A 26,498-nucleotide genomic window follows, 5' to 3' on the forward strand; every position below is an offset into this window, starting at 1 on the left:
AGAGGAAGAGCAACATATGCAAACAAGATTTAAAAGAACTGGCACACACACACACACACACACACACTCACCTGTCTACTCTGTGATGAAACTGAAGCAATGTACTGAGTGTAGATGAGAGTAATGAACTAAACTCTCATCAGGCTTTTATCGATCCAATACCAATACAGATGTCGGTATGGATTCTATGGATATTATGAAAAGTTTTGTAAATGCTACCTGCAACCTTCTGATTCTTCTGACATGAAACTTTAAATGGCAGCTACCAAAAGAACCTTATAAACTTAATCTTTTACTTCAATTATACTGAATCATGAGGCATTTTCTTCTCTCTCCAGGGTAAGACTCAGTTTCAGTTCTTATCTGTTTTTATATAAATGCTGATCTTTATCCGTGTACTGACAAAACACTGCGTATTCTGTGGTCAAATAATTCAATAATTCATTTCTGAGACAGGAGTCTATTTTGGGAGTTTATAAACCTTCATATTAACTACAAGGTAAATCAGTGTGTTCAAGTTCCTCACTGTGGAGCAGAGACATGTCTCTACACCAGACTATTTATCTTTATTATTTATTTATTTATTTATTTATTTATTTATTTATTTATTTATTCATTTATTTATTTATTTATTTATTTATTTATTTAGTTTAGTTAAATTTATTTGTATTTAATTTCATTATCTTTTTATTATTATTATTACTTCGTCATTGGGTCTTTTATTTAGAGGACATCACGTGGTGGTAATGTTGTAGGTTGGGTGGAACTCATCCTCTTCCTCTTCCGGCTTCGCCATTTTAAAGAGGTTTATTTACGCTGCTGTGATAAAAATATTCAAATATTAAATGTTATTAGTAATTAATGTCCTGCTTAAATAGTTAAATGTGGTGTTATTATAAATGTAGTCATGTTTAATAATCCAGGTGAGTAAAATACCATTTATTTATAGCTAAAGTGAATAAAAGCTCTGTTACGGTGACGTCACGTCGTTATAAAGTGTCAGTGTGCAGTCACGCTACAGAACACAGCAGAGTTCAGATCAGTGTGAAAGTTCTGATTTATTATCAACCCACATAAAATACACAACATTAAAACACGACCACTGCATCTGTATAAAAGCTGATGACCTCCGTGTTCCTACAGGAGTTATTTTATACACAGAAAAACTCGTCTCGTGTTTATTAGTAAACTGAAATATTTATTTGAGCTCATAGTATTATTTACTGAGTGTTAATGGATTTTATTCACAGCAGTTTCTGAGTTTCGGTTTGTGTAAAAGAGTCACATGTAGCCACTGGGGGAGAAGAGGGACAAACTTATAATACAGATAAATTGAGTATACAGTTGGAAGGAAAGTCTGCCCACATTCTCCACCATTATATGTAGCGAATGGGAGAGAAGAGGGAAAACCATTGACAAGGATAAAATTAGTATATAGTTTGACCAATAGTTTGCCCGCATTCTCCACCATTATATGTAGCGAATTTAGCTTGCAAAGAAAAGTGAATATTTATAAGTAATTATAAATATTTAGGTTAAGTTGAATTGACGGTAATGGAATTAACATTACACTTATTTGTCTGTTCGTCCGGCGAACAGACAGTATAATTTTAATTTAATTCTATAAAAGGGGTGTCTCCCCGGCCAAGAAAGACGCAACCCCTCTTTACTTTATACCGTACCATTAATGGAGCATGTAGTTCAGATCGAATGTTGCAGGAACCTTCACTCAGAGACAATCACCTATGACAAATACTGCATTTAATGAATGAGACAAACACAACATAAAACTAACTACACAAACAAAAAGAAATAAAGAAAATTAAAATTAAAATAACAATAAACAAAAGGTTAAAATTAGGAAGAGAAAGGAAAAGAAGAAGGAGAGAAAGGAAGGAAAGGCAGCTTAAACTTCAAATTAATCACATCCTAACTGAGAAATCGTCACAGAAATTTTAATTCGCCTTAATATTAAGGGGTTCAAACTTAACACGCATCTAAATTAGTTGGTAAACCGGTTACTTGCATTGACTTGTTGCACAAGAGTCCGGATGCGGTAGACAAAAGAATCTTGGACGAGTCGGTTAGGATGGAGTCAGATGTTCTCCCAGCTTCTCCTGAAGATCAGAGCAGTTGGTGTTCTTGAAGATAAAGCTTGCTGGAAGATCTCAAAAGAGATTTCCGTACTCGTCCCGAAGAGTCGCTGCTGAGCTGTTCGAAGCGTCCGACTCTCCAGGCCAACTGGCCCCGGGGGTCCGAGCCTTTCCGGTCGAGCCGAGTGAGCGAGTTGCTTTCTTGACTGGACCCGACTGAACACGACTAAACAATGATTAGTTGGGTTCAAGATGTTTTAAAGGTCCTGAACCCCCATCCCTGGGGGAATGGCCAATGCTACAGCCTAAAATTTTGGAGGGAGAAACTCCCATTGTTCATGTGTTTGTGGGCATAGTTTCCAGGTTATATTCGCTTTGGAGAACTTAGTTTTATCCAAAGTGTATCAAGACGGTATGGTACATTTCATGATTAAATAAAATGCACCATTGTTTGAAAAATAAGGAACAGATAATTTTGTGGTCATTTGGATACTAAACATAAAGAGAAATTACAGCATTAGAACAGGGGTAAATGAACATACAGAGATCAGTAATTCAAGTATAACTGATGTTGATACAATGATCTGATGTATACAATGCACCCTTGTTAGGAAAGTAAGAATAAAGTGAAGATAAAGTTAAATCAACTTCAAAATCTAAAAGAAATGACAACATTAAAACAGGGTTACAAGAATAAGACTTTAGAGTACCACTATAAATGGGGAGGAGGTATAGGGTATAGGTTAATGTCGTGGGATGTGGAGCATCTTATTTATTTTGTTTTATTAGGAAAAGGAAATGTTCCCTTGTCAAGTCAAGTCAAGTTTATTTGTATAGCGCTTTTCACAACAGACATTGTCTCAAAGCAGCTTTACACAAATCAACAGTGATGGTGAATGGTGTGCATTTGTCCCTGATGAGCAAGCCATGGCGACTGTGGCAAGGAAAAACTCCCTTAGATGTTATGAGGAAGAAACCTTGAGAGGAACCAGACTCAAAAGGGAACCCATCCTCATCTGGGTGACATCAAGAGTTTGATCATAAATCTTTCAACAATACAGAACACTGGAGAGTGAGAACTAACATGATTACTGGAGTATAAGATTATAAGTAATGTTCTTTCTGCAGTCTTAAACAGTCTATATGGTTAGTAGCTCCGAGTTTTATAAGCTCAGCATTTGTGATCACCACAGATCCAGCATCAGCTTCTCCATGCCAGAGCCTTTAAACACTCCAGGAGGTCCAATGTCAAAACTCCACACATGTAGCGGGATCCAAATGGCACTGGTACGTCTCTAGATGGTTCAGGATGTTTGTGAGTTCGGCATCTACTTCTTTAAAGGTCCGTAATCATCACGAGGTGGGAGGTGACTGGAGCTGGAGCAACCTCAGGATGCCTCGGGATGGGGAGAGAAAGAGAAGCAGTGGAGAGGAATTAGCGTAGCTGCTGTTCATGATATTAACAGCACAAGTTGATAATGTGCATGTGATCAGATGTTCTGGAGCACAAGGTTATGATGTGATGTGTGTTATGTGTAGGCTTTGCTAAAAGATACGTTTTAATCTACACTTAAATTGGGTGAGTGTGTCTGAGCCCCGAACACCGTCAGGAAGACTATTCCAGAGTTTAGGAGCTAAATGTGAAAATGCTCTACCACCTTTAGTGGACTTTGCTATTCTAGGAACTACTAGAAGCCCAGAGTTTTGAGATCTCAGGAGCGTGGCGGATTGTAGCGTGTTAAAAGACTGGATAGATACACGGAGCCAAACCATTTAGTGCTTTATAAGTGAGAAGTAATAGTTTGTAGTCTATTCGAAACTTAACAGGAAGCCAATGTAGGGACGATAAGATCGGGGTTATGTGATCATATTTTTTTGACCTTGTAAGAACTCTGGCTGCTGCATTCTGGACTAACTGAAGCTTGTTTATTAATGAAGCAGGACATCCACCTAGTAACGCATTACAGTAGTCTATTCTGGAGGTCATAAACGCATGGACGAGCTTCTCTGCATCGGATATAGACAACATATTTCTTAGCTTAGAAATATTTCTAAGGTGAAAGAAGGCTGTTTTGTAACCTGATTGATGTGATTTTTGAAAGACAAGTCGCTGTCTAAAATAACACCCAGGTCTTTTACCGTTGAACTAGTGGTTACAGAACATCCGTCTAAATGCAGGTTGAGATGCTGGAGCGTCTGTATACCAGTTTTTGGGCGATGAGCAAAATCTCAGTCTTATCAGAATTTAAAAGTAGAAAGTTATGGGTCATCCAATCTCTTAGTTCCTTAACACACTCAGTCATCCGGGTTAATTGAGCTGTATCGCCTGGTTTAGATGAAATATATAGCTGAGTATCATCAGCATAACAATGGAAGCTAATTCCATGCCTTCTAATAATATTTCCTAACGGAAGCATGTATATTGTGAAGAGCAGGGGTCCTAGAACTGAACCTTGCGGCACGCCATAATTTACTTGCATTAGCCTGGATAGCTCTCCATTCAAATCTACGAAATGGTAACGATCGGACAGGTAGGATTTAAACCAGCTTAATGCCTGTCCCTGAATGCCGATGTAATTTTGTAAGCGATCTAGGAGGAGATCATGGTCTATAGTGTCGAATGCAGCACTAAGATCTAGTAAAACCAACAGCGAGATGAAGCCTTGGTCTGAAGCTAAAAACAGGTCATTAGTTATTTTAACTAGAGCAGTTTCTGTGCTATGATGGGGCCTAAAACCTGACTGAAATTCTTCAAAGATATTGTTCTCTTGCAGGTAGGAACATAACTGTGCAGCGACAATCTTTTCTAAAATCTTAGACATAAATGGGAGATTTGAAATTGGTCTGTAATTTGATAACGTGTTTGGATCCAGATTAGGTTTTTTAATGAGGGGCTTAATAACTGCTAACTTGAGGGATTTAGGGACGTGACCTAAAGATAGTGAGGAGTTAATAATATTTAGAAGAGGCTCACCAGTTGTATATAACACTTCCTTCAGTAATTTAGTAGGAATTGGATCTAACTGACATGTTGTCGATTTAGCTTTGGCAATAACATTATACAGCTCTTCCTGTCCTATACATGTAAAATAGTGGAGTTGTGGAGTTGAAGGTAACACTGTCTCAGGAGATGCTGTAAGAGGTGTGTATGTATGTGTGTGTGTGTGTGTGTGTGTGTGTGTGTGTGTGGGTGGCGGTCAAACAGAGAATCTGCAAAGGGGGTTATCTGTCTTGTAGTAAAATCCAAACATTCTGGAGCCGGTTGTGTATGTTCGTCATAAGTAGCCATGCTGGATCGAGTTTCGAGTTTGGATTGTTTCTTGAGTTTTATGAGATTATTGTTTTATGGGTCCTTGTAAACTAAACAAGAGTTCAAGGTTTGGTCCTGTTTCCTGTCATCGGAGGGGGAGTGTGACACTGTGGGATACACCACCCCCAATAAAAGTTTCACCTTTTGATTGCAATGTAGATGTCATAGGTTAAAAGGAATGCCTGGGACATGAAATCTAAATGACCTGCGCCAGACGCTACACACGTGATCTACAGGAAATCCTGATTCTCTAATTTAACCAGATAAAATCACTAAAACTGGTTTAATGTCTGTAGCAGTGCAGAGAGAGAAATATTTACATGTAAATATGAAACTCTACACTGTTCAGGCCAGTTTGGGGTCTCATGTAAATCTACTTCTTTATACTGGATAAATATTTTACTGCAGTCTCTTCAAATTCTCTGATTTACTAGATCTGAATGTATACTTTTATTTATTTATGTTATTGTAATGTCAGCACATGGAATATTCTTTTTTAAAAAACAGTATTTATTTTATATTCTTTTGAATTCAATTGTCTCCAAAGTAAATCATTCATTAAAGCAGATTTCATGATTTCACTCGTGCTCCATCACATTAGCAGCTCTGAGACCAAAATCAATCCACAACAAAGTTCTGTGTGTGTGAAAGTTCATCACTGCTGTTGTGACTCTAAAACCCACCAACAGGGGGCAGTAAAGTCATGGTGCAGTTACTGAGGCGATGAAGCGTAGTGAAACGTGGGATTTGAAATGAGTGATTTGTGTTTTTTCAGGGTGTAAAATTGACACTAATACAGTGAACACTTGTTTGTGTGATTTTCTGCAGAAGCTGATCTTCCACTTATATTTAATGTGTGTAATAATCTGCCTTTGTTTGTGTTTGTATCAGGAAATCTGTAAAAACTCCACACGAGTCTTCCAGGCTTCATGATCCTCCTTTCTATTTCCATCTTCTGGCTCTCTGTCTGTGTGTGTGAGTGACCTGGTTCAAGTCAAACAACACACAAGTGTCCTCACATTCATTACAATATGCTACAATTTTTATAAAATGCTCCAAATCATGTAGATTGTAATGTTTCCCCCCACAGACCCCATCAGTGCAGATCCTCACATTACTGTAGAAGCTCATGTGGGTTCCACAGCTCTCCTGCCATGTAGCCTGAGTAAAGACTTCAGCAAAACTCCACATGTTCGGTGGCGTGCTGATAATGAGTTTGTGTTTGAGAGAAGCTTCGATGGTACACATGAGGGTCCAGGATATAAAGGACGTGTGGACGTTCCTGAGGACGAGCTGCGTAAAGGAAACTGTTCTCTGGTGTTGAAGGACGTCAGAATCACTGATCACGTTTTCTACAGGTCCTTTGTGATGGAACATGTGGAGGCTACAAATACTAACAAAATACAAGAAATCAACAGAGTTCAACTCAATGGTAAGAAAATTATTCAACATAAAATATAAAAATCTAAAAGTCACAGTGTTTCTTATTTGCTCACATCTGACCACATTAATAAGTATTAACAGATGAAGTAAAAAAAAAGATATAAATATAGACATTAATAAAATGTTCACTATTGTATTTATTGGAAAGCTGATCAGAAAGGGTCAGAGGTCATCTGGTTGTGATTGGATATGTGTATTAGGACTGAGATCCTGCAGAATGGAACAGTTTGAACAAGCAGTCAGATATAAAGCTGACAGGACGAGGACACAAAGACAGTAAGTGTCAGGGAGCTCCCTGATCCTTCTCCTGTGCGGGCCACGCCCGCTCAAAGCTCCTGTCCAGCGTATTAGTCACACACACCTGAGACTCGTTGGGCACTCATTACCACACCCATATAAACCCCTCACCTTCACATTCACATTGTTCTTATCTATGGTTTTGCTGCTCATCACACGTGTTTCCCATGGACTGTTCAGTACGTGCTTCTTCCTAAGCGCACCTTGGATTGTACTGCGACTACCTTTCTTTTTTTTTTTACACATTTCAAGGCGAGTGTTGTGTTCAGATTTGCCTTGTGTCGCAAATAAACTTTTGTTTGCTTTCACTTCGGCTGTCGCCTCCAGTGTCTGCGCATAACAGTAAGAACATCCAGATGTTTATCAGGTGGTTAGGAAGATGCTGTAGTTCCTCCTCTTGATGTTTTCACAGAGCACAGTTTACACTCTGCTTTGATTTGATCATTAATTGTGAAATCCATCCAGATCACTACAATATTGTCAGGATTATGGACAGGAACTCTGTTTCCCACAAGCCACTGCAGCAGGTCTCATGTTTGTTTTTACACCTGATTCACGTTTCATGATCATTAGCACTTGTGGATGAAGATCTCACCGTTCACTGCACACTTTGTCTTCTGTTTGTTGTCTCATGCTGTCGGTTCCTGCTTGTGCTCAGGATTCGATTTTCTACTTTACTTTCTGATTGTTCTGGATTTTGTTCCTTGGGGTTTGTTTGCACCTTCTGTAAGAAATGATCTGCACTTGTAGCTGCTCCTGCCGTGTTCCATGACAAATCTACACGAGGTTTTACTCTACAGAGTGTTACATGATATCAGATGCTGCTATCTGAGTATTTTTACTGCTAGAACTGAGTGAACACCAGGAACAGTATCAGTGTGGGGTTTTGTTGAACAGATTGAACATTTACTGATTCTAACATTCTAATGAATTTATTTACCACATTATTGTACTTCATCTGAGTTTTTACATGAAAGTCAAGAAACTGAAATATTCCCAGAGTTAAATTTGTGTCCATTATTTATTAGAAAATTAATATCTGTGTGTGTGTGTGTGTGTGTGTGTGTGTGTAAAATAAATAAAAAATATTGTTTCTTATTTAAAATTATTTTCCAAAAACTTTTGTTTCCACAGTTTACAGTCAGAGAGTATCAGCTCAGGTGGGATCCACAGCAGTGCTGCCATGTGACTGGAAACATCTGTCCATCCAAACACCTCATGTTGAGTGGCGTATTGGTGATGAGATTGTGTTTGAGCGACTGGGTAAAGAGTCATTTCAGGGTGAAGGATATGAGGGACGTGTGGACGTTCCTGAGGAGGAGCTGCTTAAAGGAAACTGTTCCCTGGTGTTGAAGAACGTCAGTGTTACTGATGAAACTCTGTACAGCAGCTACATTGTTGTGAAGAACATCAACAAATTGGTGCAGAACATTAAAGTCTCAGTCAGTGGTAAGTGGATGAGTATCAGATGATGCTGAATACGACACGTACAGTATCAGTTCCACAGTTATAAAAGAATGAAAATGACTAAACTCAGGTGAACAGGATTCTGGATTTAATGTAGATGTCAGTGTTTCTCAGTTCTGCTTGAAGCTGCACTACACAGTTTACTGTTTGGTTTTGTTAGACTGAGTGTGGAGAACACACACCTCCTGTCCTGCATTTCAGTAGTAGAAAATGAAAAACAGCACAACAGCTTCATAAACTGTATAAAAATGCCAAAGCAAACAGCAGAAGTGTTTAAACACATGCAGGAGACTGAAGAAAATCCCTCATCAGATCAACACACACTGAAGGATGTTTGCATGTGATTGACACGTGTTCATGTTCCAGTGAAATCTGTCAGTTTGACAATGACATGATAGGAGTCTTATGAGCTTCATTATTTTATTAGATTTACTGATCAATTATTGCTCCTGTACAGTCATTTGTGCTGCTGATGCACAAGGAAAAATGTGAACTAAATCCTGACTCAGCAATAATATTAACTGTGAGAATGAGTTTTATTCCACACTGAGACCAATGGAGACGAGGAGAAGTAGATCCATCAGAATTAAAATGCAGGACAGGACTGGGAGAAACTCTGCACTTTTATTTATAGGAATTTTGATGCTTCTGCAGTTATGAAGTAAAAATATTTAGAAGAAAAGATGATGTTAAATCCCTTTATTTCTTTTTTCTCCACAGAATTATCTGAAGAGATGAAAGATGATCCATCAGCTCCCTCAGGTGAGTAAATTTCATATTTATTTCTTGTATTAATATTTATGTGACTCTATAACCCTCTAAATCTCCATTTATCTCAGTCACATTGTCAGATTAAAGGTTAATAACATTTATACAAATACTTTATTTTAATATTTTATTAAACAACATTTAAAAATAAAATGTGTCTCCAGGTGAAGCTGATGGAATGAACCTGCTGATCATCATCACTGTTTGCATCATGTGTTCAGTTCTTCTCATATTTATTGCAATTTTCATATGGATGAAATATCGCAGGAGCTCCAGTTAACAGAATAATAGAAATGAGGAAGATCTTTGAGTAAATTTGAGTAAAGTCAAGAGTTTGAATAAAAGACAGGAGGTGGGGTTGAAAGTAGCAAATCTGAAGATGTTCAAATGTTCACTGGGAGGATGGAAAGGATTAGAAACGATTTTAATAGAGTGAAAGAGCATGTAGGACATTTTGGAGACAAGGTGAGGGAGGTGATATTGAGATGGTTTGGACATGTGCAGAGGAGGGACATGGGGTATATCAGTAGGAGAATGCTGAGGATGGATCCACCAGGAAGGAGGAAAAGAGAAAGGACAAGGAGGAGGTTTATGGATGTGGTGAGGGAAGACATGCAGGTAGTTGGTGTGAAAGAGGCAGATGTAGAGGACAGGGGGGGTGTGGAGACGGATGATCTGCTGTGGCGACCCCTAATGGGAAAAGCTGAAATAAAAAGAAGGAACATTTGTGTCTCCCCTTTAAATCAACAAGCGAACAAAATTGAGGTGCAGGAAAACATTTCTGATTGATTCTCACATGAAGCTGTGATGCTGAAACACCACAATATCTGCACTTGAGAAAGACTCTGTATTTACCAAGAGAAGTTCATTAATTACAGCTACTAGCAGGTGAAAGCTTTATTATTTTCATACATAAATAAGATTAATCTCCACTCATCACCACATAATGACTCAATGAGAACAGAAATCTCGAAATTACTTTATTTTTCCTTTATTTTTATTTTATCAAAACAGAAATATCACATCATTAAGTATTCAGTCCTTTTGCAACAACACCAGATCATTACTGAGATGTTTCTACACCTGGATTGGAGTCTACCTGTGAAAGTGTTTTGCGGGTTGTATTGTATTTGTATGTGGTGTGTAGTTGTGTGCAGGTGCCATTCCCAGTCCAGGTCTTCACTGCATTCCAGGAAACTAAAGCCACACCCTCTTCCCTTCTGAAGACATCAGCAGGAGGTGACCTATAAAGTCCAGGGGAAGCTGGTATTCAGGACCTCGCTTAGCTGACGCTCGCTTCACCTCGTTATTCTGTCCCAAGTTTTTGTGATTTCCTGTTACTGACCTACACCTGTTCTGACTCTGAGTTTGCCCTGTCCGGTTATGACCGTGTTTACCTCCCTGTATTCTACCTGTAACACATGTACATATTTGTTGTTTTGTTCACTGGTAGTAGGGGTGTGGCTGCCATTTCTGTTGGGTGTGAGTTTATTCCCTGTTTTTGGTGAGGGAGTTAGGGAAGTGTTTTGTCTTTCTTTTAGGTTTTATTTGTAGGTAATTAGTGTTTGTTAAAAGTGTTTGTTTATTATTTTGGCCTTGGTCCACCCTGAAGTCTGTCCCAGTGCTGCATAGTACTTACTTCAATTATACCTCCGTTTTATGACACCTCCGTGTTTGTGTTTCCATTCCCCCATCACACTTTTACCAAAATACACTTCCATCCACCCATTATATATACCACCCTGTGCCTTAAATCACACTGTGCACCCCAACCCTAGACTGGGACGTAACATGTCATTATGTATTCAGACCTTTTGTTTTAGCATCATTTCTTAGTGTTTTGTCTGGAAGAAACCAGGCACTGCTCATCACCTGCTGTCACACTGGTTCACACACATTCCTTTGTCTGTTTAGTGTCTTTAGAATATTTACGATGTTAGTATGTAAGGTATAGAGGCAGTCTTTATCTGGGCTCACACATCTCCAGTTATTATGTCTTATCCAAATAGGAAACAGCTTCCGGTCAGCCTTTCCTTCCATTGTTTATATATACTTGTCTGTGCCTGCTTGCTTGCCTGCAATAAACTGAAGAACATTTGCTCCATTCCTCAGTTTTGATGTCAGAAGCGAGATACTTTTCGTCAATAATTGTAAGTTTATATCAAGGTAAGTTTTAGAATACTTCCTTGCTTGCGGGGATTTTCCCCTTTCACCAGCCAATAGGGCTGCATGTGTGTTCGTGTCTTGGTTATGCATTAATTGTTTAATTAATGAAATTTTTTTTGGTGGGATGAGTCCTTCGCGAAAATGTTTTCCTCACCTTAGACGTAAGATTGGAAGACGTTTTTACTCTGTCTTATATAGGCGATATTGTCTGAGGTATCCAAAAGAATCCACGTTCATTTTTATATGGCTGAAAAAAATTGATGAATAAATTAATTGTTAAAAAAAAGAAATCGAAAGAAAGAAAAAAAGGGAAATATTGAAAAGACTTCAATTTTGTTTAAGCTTTATAGTTTTCTTCTCCTAACTTACAAAATTTGTGATCCAAATGGAGAGACTGGATTACTTTTATTGTTTGAAGACTACTGGTGTCTAGCGCAGCTGTATTGTCTTAAGTGTTGTGTGTCTGTTCTTTGTTCTGTGTAAAGAAGATGGGTCATGACATCTCTCGCTTATTGCTGGAAGACAATCCCAAAGATTGTATGTATAGGAATAATGCAGGTTATTGGATTAATCCTTATTTAGATCATTTGGCATTTTGGAGTGAAATTGTGGCACATCTAAATACTTTTTCCTAGAGATTTAAATGCTGCTAGAGGTTTCTGCTCTGCTCCAAGTTTTATTAACCCGGTATGCTCTTCAGTGCAACAGGAAGTGGTGCATTCCAGCCTCAGCACAAAACTCAAGGTGAAAGGGAAGTTCATCTATTAGGGAATAGATAGAGTTCCAATTTCATGTCCTGTAACTGACCTTTGGCCTGTGGTAACACCGACTGGTACAATTTTATAATAGCTTTACAATAATTCCAAATTCGCCTTTAAACCTTTTAGGAAGAGATATGATGCATAAAATGGGAATGGAAATTCTGTTCTTTGAAACCAATGTCTCACTGTTTTTTCCTTCTGTCCTCATGCTCTCAACTGAGCCACAGCCACATCTGGAAGATTTCATCCAGGGTAGTACAGAAGTCCTGATGAACCAAATTTAGGTGAAGTTAACCCTAAATTATGGGCCTCTCACAAAGATGAGGCAGGTTTAATCCAGATAAAACCGTATCATGCACTCATGAAAACACACCATCTGATTTTTGTTAAACAATATCCATTGTCGAAAGAGAAGAATGTTGGCATTGCTCCAGTTATTGACAATTTATTGTCACAAGGTGTTTTGATCGAGACACATTCACTTTATAACACACCGATTAATCCCGTCTTGAAGTCGGATAAAAAATGTTGGAGGTTAACACAAGATTTACGAGAGATTAATAAAATAGTTATTCCGTTAGCTCCTTTGGTGCCCGATGTAGCTACCATTGTTAATTCCTTACTATCAACTCACAGATTTTTTACTGTGATTGATCTTTGTTCTGCTTTTTTTAGTGTCCCTTTCGCCTCTGAGTCCAGCCGCTTTTTTGCATTTACCTATAAGAGACGTCAATTCACCTGGACCCGTCTTCCTCAGGGTATTGTTGACTCGCCAGCCGTATTCTCCGCTGTAGTGCACAGAACTCTGGCTGATATCAGAAACAACCTGCATCCTTCAATACTTAGATGACATCCTTGTCACAGGACTGCCTGAGCAGGACTGCCACAAAGCGTCAGTTGTCTGCAATGTCCTGGCTCAGGCTGGATTTAAAGCTTCACACCAGAAACTATAGTGGGTGAAGTGAAAGGTCTCAAATCTGGGCCATATGATCTTACAAGGTCAACTTAAGATATCACAGGGCCGAGTAGAGCTTGTGACTAGGTTTTCAAGACCTCAGACTGTGAAACAGATGCAGAGCTTCTTGGGAATAATGAACTACTGCTGAGCATGGATCCCTGACTGCTCATGCATGATAAAGTTTTGCATAGTGCTATTGATCACAAAGCTTCTCCATCACATCTCATTCTGTGGACTCTGTGATGAAATGATTGACAGTTTTACTGCCCTCAAGAAGGCTTACAGTCTGCTACAGCTTTAAGTCTTCCAAATGATGCTAAGCCTTTTCAACTTTAAGTGCATGAACGTTGAGGTACGTTTGTGGGGATTCTGGTCCAGGAACATGGTGACAGCTATCGCCCTGTTGCGTATCTTTCCAAATCTTTAGACAACATGGCACAAGGCTTGCCCTCGTACTTGTGTGCAGTTCTTTTGATACTGAAAACCTCACATCAGGTAACAGCTATTTTACACAACCTCAACACACAACATATGACAGCACAACGTGGATCTGGTTATGAAACCACACTCTTCTTACAGCAATCTTAACTATTAAGCCTTCTTTTCAGCCACATTCAGCTGTAGTAGCTCTGCGTGATCTGCTAGACGATATTGACTTAGATGGTTTTGACGAGGCACATGATCCCCTTAAACACATTGAACGAGAGACCTCTTGTAAGCCGATCGTTTAGATATGGCCCTGGAAGATGGGGGTTGTCTCTAAGTAGATGTATCTTTTCAAAACCTTCTGATGTGATGTGTATTTATGTGGATATGCGGTTGTAAGATTTCCTGATGAAATAGTTGAAGCTAAATAATTACCATACACATCTGCACACAGCTGCGAGTTAGTGGCACTTACAAGAGCATGTCAGTTGTCTGAAGGTAAAGTAGTGACTATATACACTGATTCTAAGTATGCTTATGGTGTTGTGCATGATTTTGCCGAAACATGGAAGCAAAGAGACTTTAAAACAGCTGATGGAAAGCCCATAGCACAGTTTAATCTCATAGGTGACCTTTTAAAAGCTGTTCAACTCCCTGCTACAGTGGTCATAGTGAAGGTTAAAGGACATGCCGTAGGTGATTCAGAGGAAATTCAGGGAAACACGTTAGCGGATAAAGTAGCTAAGGAAGCAGCAAAACAACCAGTAGATTTGGACACAGTACATACAAATCCTGTGATCTCGATGATGTCACATATCTCCATTATACCAGACATTGACCTAAAAATACTTCAGAGTCAGCCTACTGAGGAGAACATCAAGTATTGGGCTTCTAAACAATGTCAATCAGATTCTGCTGCTATCATTAAAGATGTAGATGGTAAAATTGCTCTGCCTAAACTAGCTTTAATAGTGTTGGTGACGCATTACAATGGGATGTTATACATTAGCAAAGCTACAGGCTATAAACGCATTATACTGTATTGCTAATGTAGATAAAACAACCAAGCTAGTGTTAAATTCATGTTTGACTTGTGCGAAAACTAACGTACATCGACCTGTACAACATACTGCGAGAGAAAAAACAGAACCATTAAGGAACGTGTTACTAAAGCCTGCATTGAAACAGGCATGAGCAGTAATGCCTGGAGAACAACAGAAATGAGAATGAAAGAAATGAGAATGACCCTATCTCCAACAAAACTAATCTTATGAAACTTTAATGTTCAGGCCTTTCCCAAACCCATGGGTCAGGAGTCACACTGGCGTTTCTTACTTAGGTAACCTGGAAGTAATGGTGGACAACTACTTTTCTGCCCTAGTTGAAAAACTGAATTCTATTTGTGCTGATGTCTCACTAACTCTTCCTCTACCACATATAAGCCATCACACCATTTAGTGCCCAATCAGCAGGTCCTGATAAGAAATCTGAAGCCTACCAAGGTCGGTGAGCCGAAGTCGAGTGACAGTTCTAGCTGTAACCAGAACTGGAGTTTTGTCTGATTATTAGCCACAGTGGATTTACACAAGCAAGATCAAAACAGCACCACCTTAATCTGTGCACTAGTTGGTCTGTTGGTCTAAGAAGCTTGTCTAAGTGAGTATTCAGGGCAGAAACAGTTCAGAGCCCACGGAAAGATGCTTTCTTTATAGTAGAAAGGGGGCCACCTCCAGGGTGAAGATCTACTGTAACTCACTCGACTGTTTTGTTTAGCTTACCCTGATACCTGCTCTAGGTCTAAATTCTATATGTGCATAGTTGTAATTACTCTCCAAATTTTCCTTGTTCTCTTTGAATATGTTTAGCTGATTATACTGCTTATAGACATATTAACCAAGCACTGAGAAACAATTGTCTCATGATGTCTTGGAGAAAGTGAAATAACTGCTGAACAAAAGTTTTTTTGAGAAGATTAAGAGTTTGTTTATGAGTGTTGAACACTATTTTGTTTTAGGATTGATTCTTGTATTGATCATTGGAATTGTACTTTGTATGTTGCCATGTTTGATGACGATGGAAAGAGGCCATAAAGTTCTCGATTGGAGTGGTAATAATCAAGGATTATATGCTGTAGGGATAAGGTCCCCTGGTGGTCTAGTGGTTAGGATGCGGCGCTCTCACCGCTGCGGCCCGGGTTTGATCCCCGGTCAGAGAACCAACCCCAGCCACTCTGAGTGCCGGTCCCAAGCCCGGATAAATGGGGAGGGTTGCGTTAGGAAGGGCATCCAGCGTAAAAAAATATGTGCAAATCAAACATGCGGATGATCCGCTGTGGCGCCCCCTAACGAAAGAAGCCGAAAGAAAGTTATATGCTGTAGGTATACAATTAAATTAAATCTGTTGTTTTTTTGTTTCGTCTTTATCTTTTCATTTGCAGTTTATATCATTGATCCTTTTCCCAGGTAGAACATCCTAGGTTATGGTGTGCAGGTATACAGGAAGTCTTAAGGTATAAGGTATACAGGAAGTTTTTATCTGGACTCACACATCTCCGGTTATTATGTCTTCTTACCCAATCAGGAATAGTTTTAGCTCAGGTTTTTTTAAGTGTGTATATATATACTTGTCTGTTATCTGCATTAAACTGAAAAAGAACATTTGTGCCATTCTGTGTGCTTAGATTTAAGTTGGACATTAAACAAATCTAACACTGTTCCACATCTCATATTTGACTGCAGTGATGGAGTGTGTATCTGCTGAGGTGTAGTGTTTTATTGATTATTGGACTGTAAAAATTATTTATTAAAGCTGAAGATGATGTTGTTGATGATGTTCAGTAGAGTGCAGCTTTAGCAGCTCTGCAGCTGTTCTCAGATCAGATCTTCACTTCTCAACCCCCCTGCCACACCTTTTCCATCCTCCCTGACTGCTAATGACTTTGCCTCCTCCTATGATGACAAGATTAAGAAAATCTGCCAGACCTTCAATTCCTCCCCAGCAATGACTACACAACACAGCCAGCAATCCACTACGTCTCTGTCAAGCTACTTAACCTTAACAGAAGATGAGATACTGCAAGTCATCCAATCTTGCAATCCCACCACCTCTACTCTGGATCCAATCCCTTCAACTATGCAACTATGACCATCACACAAGATCTTCTGCCCTTCATCTCCACAATCATCAATGGGTCATTAACATCTGGCTATGTACCAACTACCTAGCAAGGGTCATTCCCATCTTAAAGAAACCTGCTCTGGATCCATCAGACATCAACAACTATAGATGGGTATCACTTCTTTCCTTTCTTTCTAAATTCTTGGAACGCACTGTTTTTAACCAACTGTCTGTCTATCTCTCACAGAACAACCTCCATGATCCTAACCAGTCTGGGTTCAAAGTGGCACATTCCACAGAGACGGCCCTTTTGGCTGTTTCTAAGAAACTGCATCCTGCTCGGTCAGCCAAGCTGTCATCTGTGCCTATCTTCCTGGACCTTTCAGAAGCATTTGACACAGTCAACCACAAAACTCTTTTGTCAACCCTCAAGAGCCTCAGTATCCACGGAACAGCATGGGAATGGTTTGCTTCCTACCTGGAAGGTCGCTCATACCAGGTAACATGGAGGGATCCACATCTGCCCCATGCAGACTCACCACTGGTGTCCCACAAGGCTTGGTACTTGGTCTCCTCCTTTTCTCCGTCTATACCCACTCTTTTGGTGAAGTCGTATCCTCACATAGGCTTTCTTGCCACTGCTATGCAGATGACACTCAACTAATCTTTTCTTTCCCTCCATCAGATACCACAGCTTCTGCTCGGATCTCTGCATGTTTGACAGACATATCTTAATGGAGGAGTGCTCATCAAATAAAACTCAACCCCAGCAAAACAGAACTGCTGGTCATCCCAGGTGATTCATCCCCAGGTCAAGATTTCCAAATACAGTTGTGTTCAAAATTATTCAACCCCCAATGCTGTAAATGGTTTTAGGGAATTTAGTGTACATTTGTAATTGTATTCAGAATGAAATCCCACAAGGACTTCTTAAAGAACCATATGCAACTAAAATGACATCAATTAGTTTTGTAATACAGTAGTAAATGTTTCTTTTGTGAATTCTTCATTGACATAATTATTCAACCCCTTAAAGACTACCACTCTGAAGAACAGAGGTTCAATGAAGTGTTTTCAATCAGGTATTGAAAACACCTGTGGATATCAGGGAGCAGCAATAAAGCCTAATAAGCACCAATTAGGCGGCTTTAAAATGACTGTGATACTCAGCTCCTTCTAGACATTTACTGGTGTGGTTACAAACATGGTGAGGTCAAGAGAATGGTCCAGGAAGACAAGAGAACAGGTGATTACTCTTCACAGGAAGGGCAATGGCTAGAAGAAGATTGCAAAGATGTTAAACATACCAAGAGACACCATAGGAAGCATCATTCGCAAATTCAAGGCAAAGGGCACTGTTGAAACGCTACCTGGTCGTGGCAGAAAGAAGATGCTGACTTCAACTGCTGTGCGCTACCTGAAGCGTAGAGTGGAGAAAAGTCCCCGTGTGACTGATGAGGAACTGAGAAAAGATTTGTCAGATGTGGGTACTGAAGTTATGAGCAGTGGCTGAAGGGGAGAACAGAGAGTCATGAAGTGTTATTTGGAGATCTTGACCTGGAGATGAATCACCTGGGATGACCAGCAGTTCTGTTTTGCCGGGGTTGAGTTTTAGTTGGTGAGCACTCATCCATAAAGATATGTCCATCAAACATGACATAATTATCTATAGTAATGATTGCATTTACAACACCTCCATGCGGTCCTGAGAACCTTGAGGCGGGCAGGACTCACAGCAAACAGCAATTGGGCATGTGGAATTGTGGCATCTGGGTTTCCATATGGGTCATGGGAAGGTTCATCCCCAAATTGTTAAGACTGCAGCGATTTCAGCCTGCCTGAAACCCAAGAACAAAAAGGAGGCAAAACGGTTCCTGGGGCTGGCTGGCTACTATCGGAGGTTTCTCTCTAAGTATTTGGACGCCACCAGCTGGCTGACTTGTCTCACTAAGTAGATAGCGCCAGAGCACCGGAGTCGTGCTAGCAGGTTTTTTCTTGGGTAAAAGCTGCACTCTGCACAAAAAATTATACCTGGATAGATTTAAAATATCATATCAATATAGGATCATGATTTAGTTTATTTAAGTACCAAGAATATAGCCCCTTTCACACAACTGTAAATTCGCTTTAAAATATGTGTGGAAAAATTTGAGCAGTACCATTTCAAATTTTCAAAACATTTTAAATTTCAAAAACTATTAAATAAATTTTGATATTCTTGTGTGAACAGCACATTTACCAAAAAAAGTTCATTACTGGCATCATGTTGTGTGAAAATGGCTTCTCATTCTCCCATCATTATTATGAAGGCACACTGATTGTGAGCCACACCAACCAAAGATTTTAATCGCAGCTGCAATTATGCAACGAATTTACCAATCAGCGATTGGCTGTTCAATTTAGAAGGCGGGACTTATCTACCATATTGCATGTAGCATTTTCTTTAATGCATAAGAGTATTGAAAGAAAACATCAGTTTGTTCTTCTTTGTTAAGTTTGTCTACGGATCGATTGATTTAGAAACTAATTAAAGCTGATATACAAGTTGCCGAAGAGGAGACGAGGAAATTAACGAGTAAGTAACTGAATCTTGATGTTTCTGTTCATGCTATTGTTACATTTAGCTATTAATTAAAGCCGCTGCAGACTTGTGCAGTGCAACCCGTTTTTTTCCCGCCTCACGCAGTCTGCTGTGGAATGACCTCAGAGTATGAAGGAATCCTGAAATCTCAAAAACTGTTAAAATTAATTACCATTTTTAAAATCAGCAACAAAATGATCTGTATGATAAGTGTTGTTTCTTATGCTCAAACATCGCTAAAAACTTTTTCACACTAGACCAGTCAATGCACATGTGCAGTCTTAAGCGCACGTCTCAGTACACTACACTACACTGTTAGTAACCTGAGCAACTCACTCGCTCTTTATGGAGAAACTTAGAGACTTATTTATGCATTTTTAAACATGTATTTATTCTGTTTGTTTCTGTAAAGCTGTTTTGGGCAATTTCAAGTGTTAAAAGTGCTGTACAAATTATGAATTAAATGAATATTCAATATTTAGTTCTGTTTTGTGTAACTCAATTCTGAAAGTCATTGAATGTAAATAATAAAATTGTTTGTAATCTGTTGGCACAGTTATAATGAGTAAATATGGGGGATTATTTGACAGTGGTAAACGACTCTGCTGGTGACTCCTGTCTGAGGCTGTTTTTCTTTTGCAGCTCGGGTTTCTTCTTTTTCATATTTTAATGTGTGTATAAGCTGCTGGTGTTGCTGCAGTAGTGAATAACCTTCTTACACACCTGCCAGGTTACAGGAGTTTCTTTGTGCCTGGAGTCGCTGAGTCACGTGACTGCAGAACTCACAGAACAGAGGAAGAGCAACATATGCAAACAAGATTTAAAAGAACTGGCACACACACACACACACACACACACACACACTCACCTGTCTACTCTGTGATGAAACTGAAGCAATGTACTGAGTGTAGATGAGAGTAATGAACTAAACTCTCATCAGGCTTTTATCGATCCAATACAGATTTTGGTATGGATTCTATTGATATTATGAAAAGTTTATGAAAACTTCAAACGGCAGCTACCAAAAGAACCTTATAAACTAAATCTTTTACTTCAATTGTACTGAATCATGAGGCATTTCCTTCTCTCTCCAGGGTAAGACTCAGTTTCAGTTCTTATCTGTTTTTATATGATCTTTATCCGTGTACTGACAAAACACTGCGTATTCTGTGTTAAAAACATGAATAATTCATTTCTGAGACAGGAGTCTTTTTCGGGAGTTTATAAACCTTCATATTACCAATGAGGTAAATCAGTGTGTTCAAGTTCCTCACTGTGGAGCAGAGACATGTCTCTACACCAGACTATTTATCTTTATTATTTATTTATTTATTTATTTAGTTAGTTTTGTTCAGTTAAATTTAATTGTATTTAATTGTATTATTTTTTTATTATTATTATTACTTCGTCATTGGGTCTTTTATTTAGAGGAAATTACGTGGCGGTAATGTTGTAGGTTGGGCGGATCTCATCCTCTTCCTCTTCCGGCTTCGCCATTCTAAAGAAGAGGTTTATTTACGCTGCTGTGATAAACATTTTCAAATATTAAATGTTATTAGTAATTAATGTCCTGCTTAAATAGTTAAATGTGGTGTTATTATAAATGTAGTCATGTTTAATAATCCAGGTGAGTAAAATACCATTTATTTATAGCTAAAGTGAATAAAAGCTCTATTACAGGGACGTCACGTCGTTATAAAGTGTCAGTGTGCAGTCACGCTACAGAACACAGCAGAGTTCAGATCAGTGTGAAAGTTCTGATTTATTATCAACCCACATAAAATACACAACATTAAAACACGACCACTGCATCTGTATAAAAGCTGATGACCTCCGTGTTCCTACAGGAGTTATTTAATACACAGAGAAAAACTCGTCTCGTGTTTATTAGTAAACTGAAATATTTATTTCTTCACAGCAGAAATGGTGTAATGTGGTGATAAAGCAGGATTTGAGCTCATAGTATTATTTACTGAGTGTTAATGGATTTTATTCACAGCAGTTTCTGAGTTTCGGTTTGTGTAAAAGAGTCACGTGATCTACAGGAACTCCTGATTCTCTAATTTAACCAGATAAAATCACTAAAACTGGTTTAATATCTGTAGCAGTGCTGAGAGAAAAATATTTACATGTAAATATTAAACTCTACACTGTTCAGGGCAGTTTGGGGTCCCATGTAAATCTACTTCTTTATACTGGATAAATATTTTACTGCAGTCTCTTTAAAGACTCTAAATTTATTCTTTTATTTATTTCTTTGTTTGTGATGTCACCACATAGAGTATTCTTTTATTTTAAACAGTATTTCCTCGTCTTCACATTTGACATAAAAGCTGCTTTTTCAAATGGTGAAACTATAGATAAAATAATATTTACTCAATAATAATTATAAATATATATTATGTAAAAACCTGCACTGCACTTTAAACCATTTTTACTGTTTAAAAAACATTATTTATTCAATGTATTAAATAAAAAGATTAAAAAGATTTATTTTAGATTATTTTTAAATTAATTATTTCCAAATTTAAAGAAGCCATCAGGCAGAGAAACATTCATTAAAGCAGATTTCATGATCTCACTCGTGCTCCATCACATTCGCAGCTCTGAGACCAAAATCAATCCACAACAAAGTTCTGTGTGTGAAAGTTCATCACTGCTGCTGTGTAATAATCTGCCTTTGTTTGTGTTTGTATCAGGAAATCTGTAAAAACCCCACACCAGTCTTCCAGGCATCATGATCCTCCTTTCTATTTCCATCTTCTGGCTCTCTGTCTGTGTGGGTGAGTGACCTGGTTCAAGTCCAACAACACACAAGTGTCCTCACATTCATTACAATATGCTACAATTTTTATAAAATGCTCCAAATCATGTAGATTGTAATGTTTCCCCCCACAGACCCCATCAGTGCAGATCCTCCCATTACTGTAGAAGCTCATGTGGGTTCCACAGCTCTCCTGCCATGTACCCTATGTAAAGACTTCAGCAAAACTCCACATGTTCTGTGGCGTGGTGATAATAAGGTTGTGTTTGAGAGAAGTTTTACTGATACACATGAGGGTCCAGGATATGAGGGACGTGTGGACGTTCTTGAGGACGAGCTGCGTAAAGGAAACTGTTCTCTGGTGTTGAAGGACGTCAGAATCACTGATCACACTTTCTACAGATCCTTTATAGTGGAACATGTGGAGGCTACAAACACTGACAAAATACAAGAAATCAACACAGTTCAACTCAATGGTGAGAAAATTATTTAACAAAAAATATAAAAATATAAAATTCGTAATGTATCAGATAAAAGTTATAAATAAGGAACATCTACTTGCTCACATCTGATTACATGAATTTTAATTTCTAAAAAAGTTTTTCAGAGAGTATCAGCTCAGGTGGGATCCACAGCAGTGCTGCCATGTGACTGGAGATATCTGTCCATCCAAACACCTCATGTTGAGTGGCGTATTGGTAATGAGACTGTGTTTGAGCGACTGGGTAAAGAGTCATCTCAGGGTAAAGGATATGAGGGACGTGTGGACGTTCCTGAGGAGGAGCTGCTTAAAGGAAACTGTTCCCTGGTGTTGAAGAACGTCAGTGTTACTGATGAAACTCTGTACAGCAGCTACATTTTAATGACGGACACAAAGAAACCTGTGTTGGTCCAGAACATTAAACTCTCAGTCAGGGGTAAGTGGATTAGTATCAGATGATGCTGAATACGACACGTACAGTATCAGTTCCACAGTTATAAAAGAATGAAAATGACTAAACTCAGGTGAACAGGATTCTGGATTTAATGTAGATGTCAGTGTTTCTCAGTTCTGCTTGATACTGCACTACACAGTTTACTGTTTGGTTTTGTTAGACTGAGTGTGGAGAACACACACCTCCTGTCCTGCATTTCAATACTGTTTTATACCTCACACACTCACTGACTTCCCCGTACTAGATCAAGTGTGTTTCCTACATTACACACAGGAATTTTTCACTTCTGAAGTGTAGAGTGACGTTCAGTCCTCATCTAAAAGACACATGAACTGACATTTGACATGAGTTTCTATAGTAATGTGAGTAATTTATTATAAATGTGATGTTCTGATCTAAAACTCCTTCAGCATCTGCAGTGTGTAAATGTTTGAGTAGAAAATGAAAAACAGCACAACAGCTTCATAAACTGTATAAAAATCCCAAAGCAAACAGCAGAAGTGTTTAAACACATGCAGGAGACTGAAGAAAATCCCTCATCAGATCAACACACACTGAAGGATGTTTGCATGTGATTGACACGTGTTCATGTTCCAGTGAAATCTGTCAGTTTGACAATGACATGATAGGAGTCTTATGAGCTTCATTATTTTATTAGATTTACTGATCAATTATTGCTCCTGTACAGTCATTTGTGCTGCTGATGCACAAGGAAAAATGTGAACTAAATCCTGACTCAGCAATAATATTAACTGTGAGAATGAGTTTTATTCCACACTGAGACCAATGGAGACGAGGAGAAGTAGATCCATCAGAATTAAAATGCAGGACAGGACTGGGAGAAACTCTGCACTTTTATTTATAGGAATTCTGATGCTTCTGCAGTTATGAAGTAAAAATATTTAGAAGAAAAGATGATGTTAAATCCCTTTATTTCTTTTTTCTCCACAGAATTATCTGAAGAGAGGAAAGATGATTCATCAGCTCCCTCAGGTGAGTAAATTTCATATTTATTTCTTGTATTAATATTTATGTGACTCTATAACCCTCTAAATCTCCATTTATCTCAGTCACATTGTCAGATTAAAGGTTAATAACATTTATACAAATACTTTATTTTAATATTTTATTAAACAACATTTAAAAATAAAATGTGTCTCCAGGTGAAGCTGATGGAATGAACCTGCTGATCATCATCACTGTTTGCATCATGTGTTCAGTTCTTCTCATATTTATTGCAATTTTCATATGGATGAAATATCGCAGGAGCTCCAGTTAACAGAATAATAGAAATGAGGAAGATCTTTGAGTAAATTTGAGTAAAGTCAAGAGTTTGAATAAAAGACAGGAGGTGGGGTTGAAAGTAGCAAATCTGAAGATGTTCAAATGTTCACTGGGAGGATGGAAAGGATTAGAAATTAGTTTAATAGAGTGAAAGAGCATGTAGGACATTTTGGAGACAAGGTGAGGGAGGTGATATTGAGATGGTTTGGACATGTGCAGAGAAGGGACATGGGGTATATCAGTAGGAGAATGCTGAGGATGGAGACACCAGGAAGGAGGAAAAGAGGAAGGACAAGGAGGAGGTTTATGGATGTGGTGAGGGAAGACATGCAGGTAGTTGGTGTGAAAGAGGCAGATGTAGAGGACAGGGGGGGTGTGGAGACGGATGATCTGCTGTGGCGACCCCTAATGGGAAAAGTTGAAATAAAAAGAAGGAACATTTGTGTCTCCCCTTTAAATCAACAAGCGAACAAAATTGAGGTGCAGGAAAACATTTCTGATTGATTCTCACATGAAGCTGTGATGCTGAAACACCACAATATCTGCACTTGAGAAAGACTCTGTATTTACCAAGAGAAGCTCATAAATTACAGCTACTAGCAGGTGAAAGCTTTATTATTTTCATACATAAATAAGATTAATCTCCACTCATCACCACATAATGACTCAATGAGAACAGAAATCTCGAAATTACTTTATTTTTCCTTTATTTTTATTTTATCAAAACAGAAATATCACATCATTAAGTATTCAGTCCTTTTGCAACAACACCAGATCATTACTGAGATGTTTCTACACCTGGATTGGAGTCTACCTGTGAAAGTGTTTTGCGGGTTGTATTGTATTTGTATGTGGTGTGTAGTTGTGTGCAGGTGCCATTCCCAGTCCAGGTCTTCACTGCATTCCAGGAAACTAAAGCCACACCCTCTTCCCTTCTGAAGACATCAGCAGGAGGCGACCTATAAAGTCCAGGGGAAGCTGGATGAATGTAAAAGTGATTTAATCCGTTCTGAGACCTCATTCGATCGCTTATTTATGCATTTAAAAAACAAATACACAGCAAATGCCCATAATGTAAACATGATTTAACACTTACTCATGTGATAGTAGTTGATTGCGAGTGTGAGACACACCACGCTTGTAACCTTCTTGGTTTCCATGGTAATTCTATTTACTTTCGTTTTCCCTGCACCATCACTGATTTTCTCGGGAGACATTTTTCAAGATTTCTAGTGAAATAAAAATATAACACTAAAAGTGCTACGTCATCAACTAAGAGACTGATGCGACCCTCGGCTGAAAGCAGGGAACCGGCAGTGTGGGTTTGCAAAATAGGGTAAAACTTTGGGAGTAAGGTCGCTCGTATCTCCATTTCTCGTACTTTAGGTTGCTCGTACAATAGCGATTTACTGTACTTAAAGATATCAACCAACATCCTAATAGACTTAATACAAAGATGATTTATTCAATACAAACTTATTACAAACGTTAGTTACAAATTGTATTCCTGTCACAAACATTTGGTTCATTTGTAAATATTTCTATATTAAACATAATTTATCAGATCAATAAAAAACCCAGCCATTAGAGTTGCACAAGCCAGTGCACTCTTAGTGCCGGTCTCAAGCCCGGATAAATGGGGAGGGTTGCGTTAGGAAGGGCATCCAGCGTAAAACATGTGCCAAATCGAACATGCGTATCACGAATACGGATGATCCGCTGTGGCGACCCCTAATGGGAGAAGCCGAAAGTCTATCAGATCAATAAAACAGGAAGAAAATAACACCACATTTCCACACCAGTAGGGGTCGCTCTAACACTATGGAAAATTCAATAGCATATTTAAACTTTGTAATAAATCCATATGCTGATGTTACTTAATGATATTAAACAACTGCATGTTTTTTCTCTTTTTCTGTAGGAAATGAATCTGCACTCTGCCACTTTTACACACAAAACAGAAGCTGTTTAGAGAAACACATCAGATTTGGACAGAATGTTGTTCCCAGAAATCAGACATTTACCTGCCTGCCATGACCTGCTCCTGATTATAGATCTGTAGCAATATCAGGAAAATATTTATCATTTTATTATGTCTAATTGTGTAAAGTCCATATTTGCTCTCAAT

General features: G+C 38.6%; 1 protein-coding gene and 1 pseudogene across 7 annotated transcripts; both read left to right on the top strand.

Annotated features, from left to right (window-relative positions):
• The first annotated feature begins 68 nt into the window (after window positions 1-68).
• LOC124392122 lies at window positions 69-26,429 on the top strand. Of its 7 annotated transcripts, none has more exons than XM_046858821.1 (8): window positions 794-923; window positions 6,295-6,378; window positions 6,494-6,835; window positions 8,278-8,537; window positions 23,008-23,068; window positions 24,038-24,079; window positions 25,233-25,358; window positions 26,292-26,429. In XM_046858821.1, exons 2-7 carry the CDS (start codon window positions 6,333-6,335, stop codon window positions 25,307-25,309), a joined length of 828 nt encoding a protein of 275 aa, XP_046714777.1. In that variant the 5' UTR covers window positions 794-923; window positions 6,295-6,332; the 3' UTR covers window positions 25,310-25,358; window positions 26,292-26,429. The 7 variants fall into 7 exon arrangements, with proteins under 7 accessions (XP_046714773.1, XP_046714777.1, XP_046714774.1 ...); XM_046858818.1 differs by lacking the exons at window positions 25,233-25,358; window positions 26,292-26,429 and adding exons at window positions 7,403-7,406; window positions 24,250-24,611 and having other exon boundaries at window positions 8,285-8,537; XM_046858817.1 differs by lacking the exons at window positions 794-923; window positions 25,233-25,358; window positions 26,292-26,429 and adding exons at window positions 69-339; window positions 24,250-24,611.
• LOC124392121 overlaps window positions 20,229-26,498 on the top strand; it is a 40,357-nt pseudogene continuing 34,087 nt past the window's right edge.

Source organism: Silurus meridionalis, chromosome 10 (genome assembly GCF_014805685.1).
Source record: "Silurus meridionalis isolate SWU-2019-XX chromosome 10, ASM1480568v1, whole genome shotgun sequence".
NCBI lineage: Eukaryota > Metazoa > Chordata > Actinopteri > Siluriformes > Siluridae > Silurus > Silurus meridionalis.

Excerpts from the sequence above, each read along its gene's own strand:
- LOC124392122 (XM_046858817.1), top strand. The coding sequence starts at position 6,333 with ATGATCCTCCTTTCTATTTCCATCTTCTGGCTCTCTGTCTGTGTGT. Across the intron at positions 6,836-8,277 it reads CAACAGAGTTCAACTCAATG|TTTACAGTCAGAGAGTATCA; the intron begins GTAAGAAAATTA and ends TTGTTTCCACAG. Across the intron at positions 8,538-23,007 it reads AAACTCTGTACAGCAGCTAC|ATTTTAATGACGGACACAAA; the intron begins ATTGTTGTGAAG and ends TACAGCAGCTAC.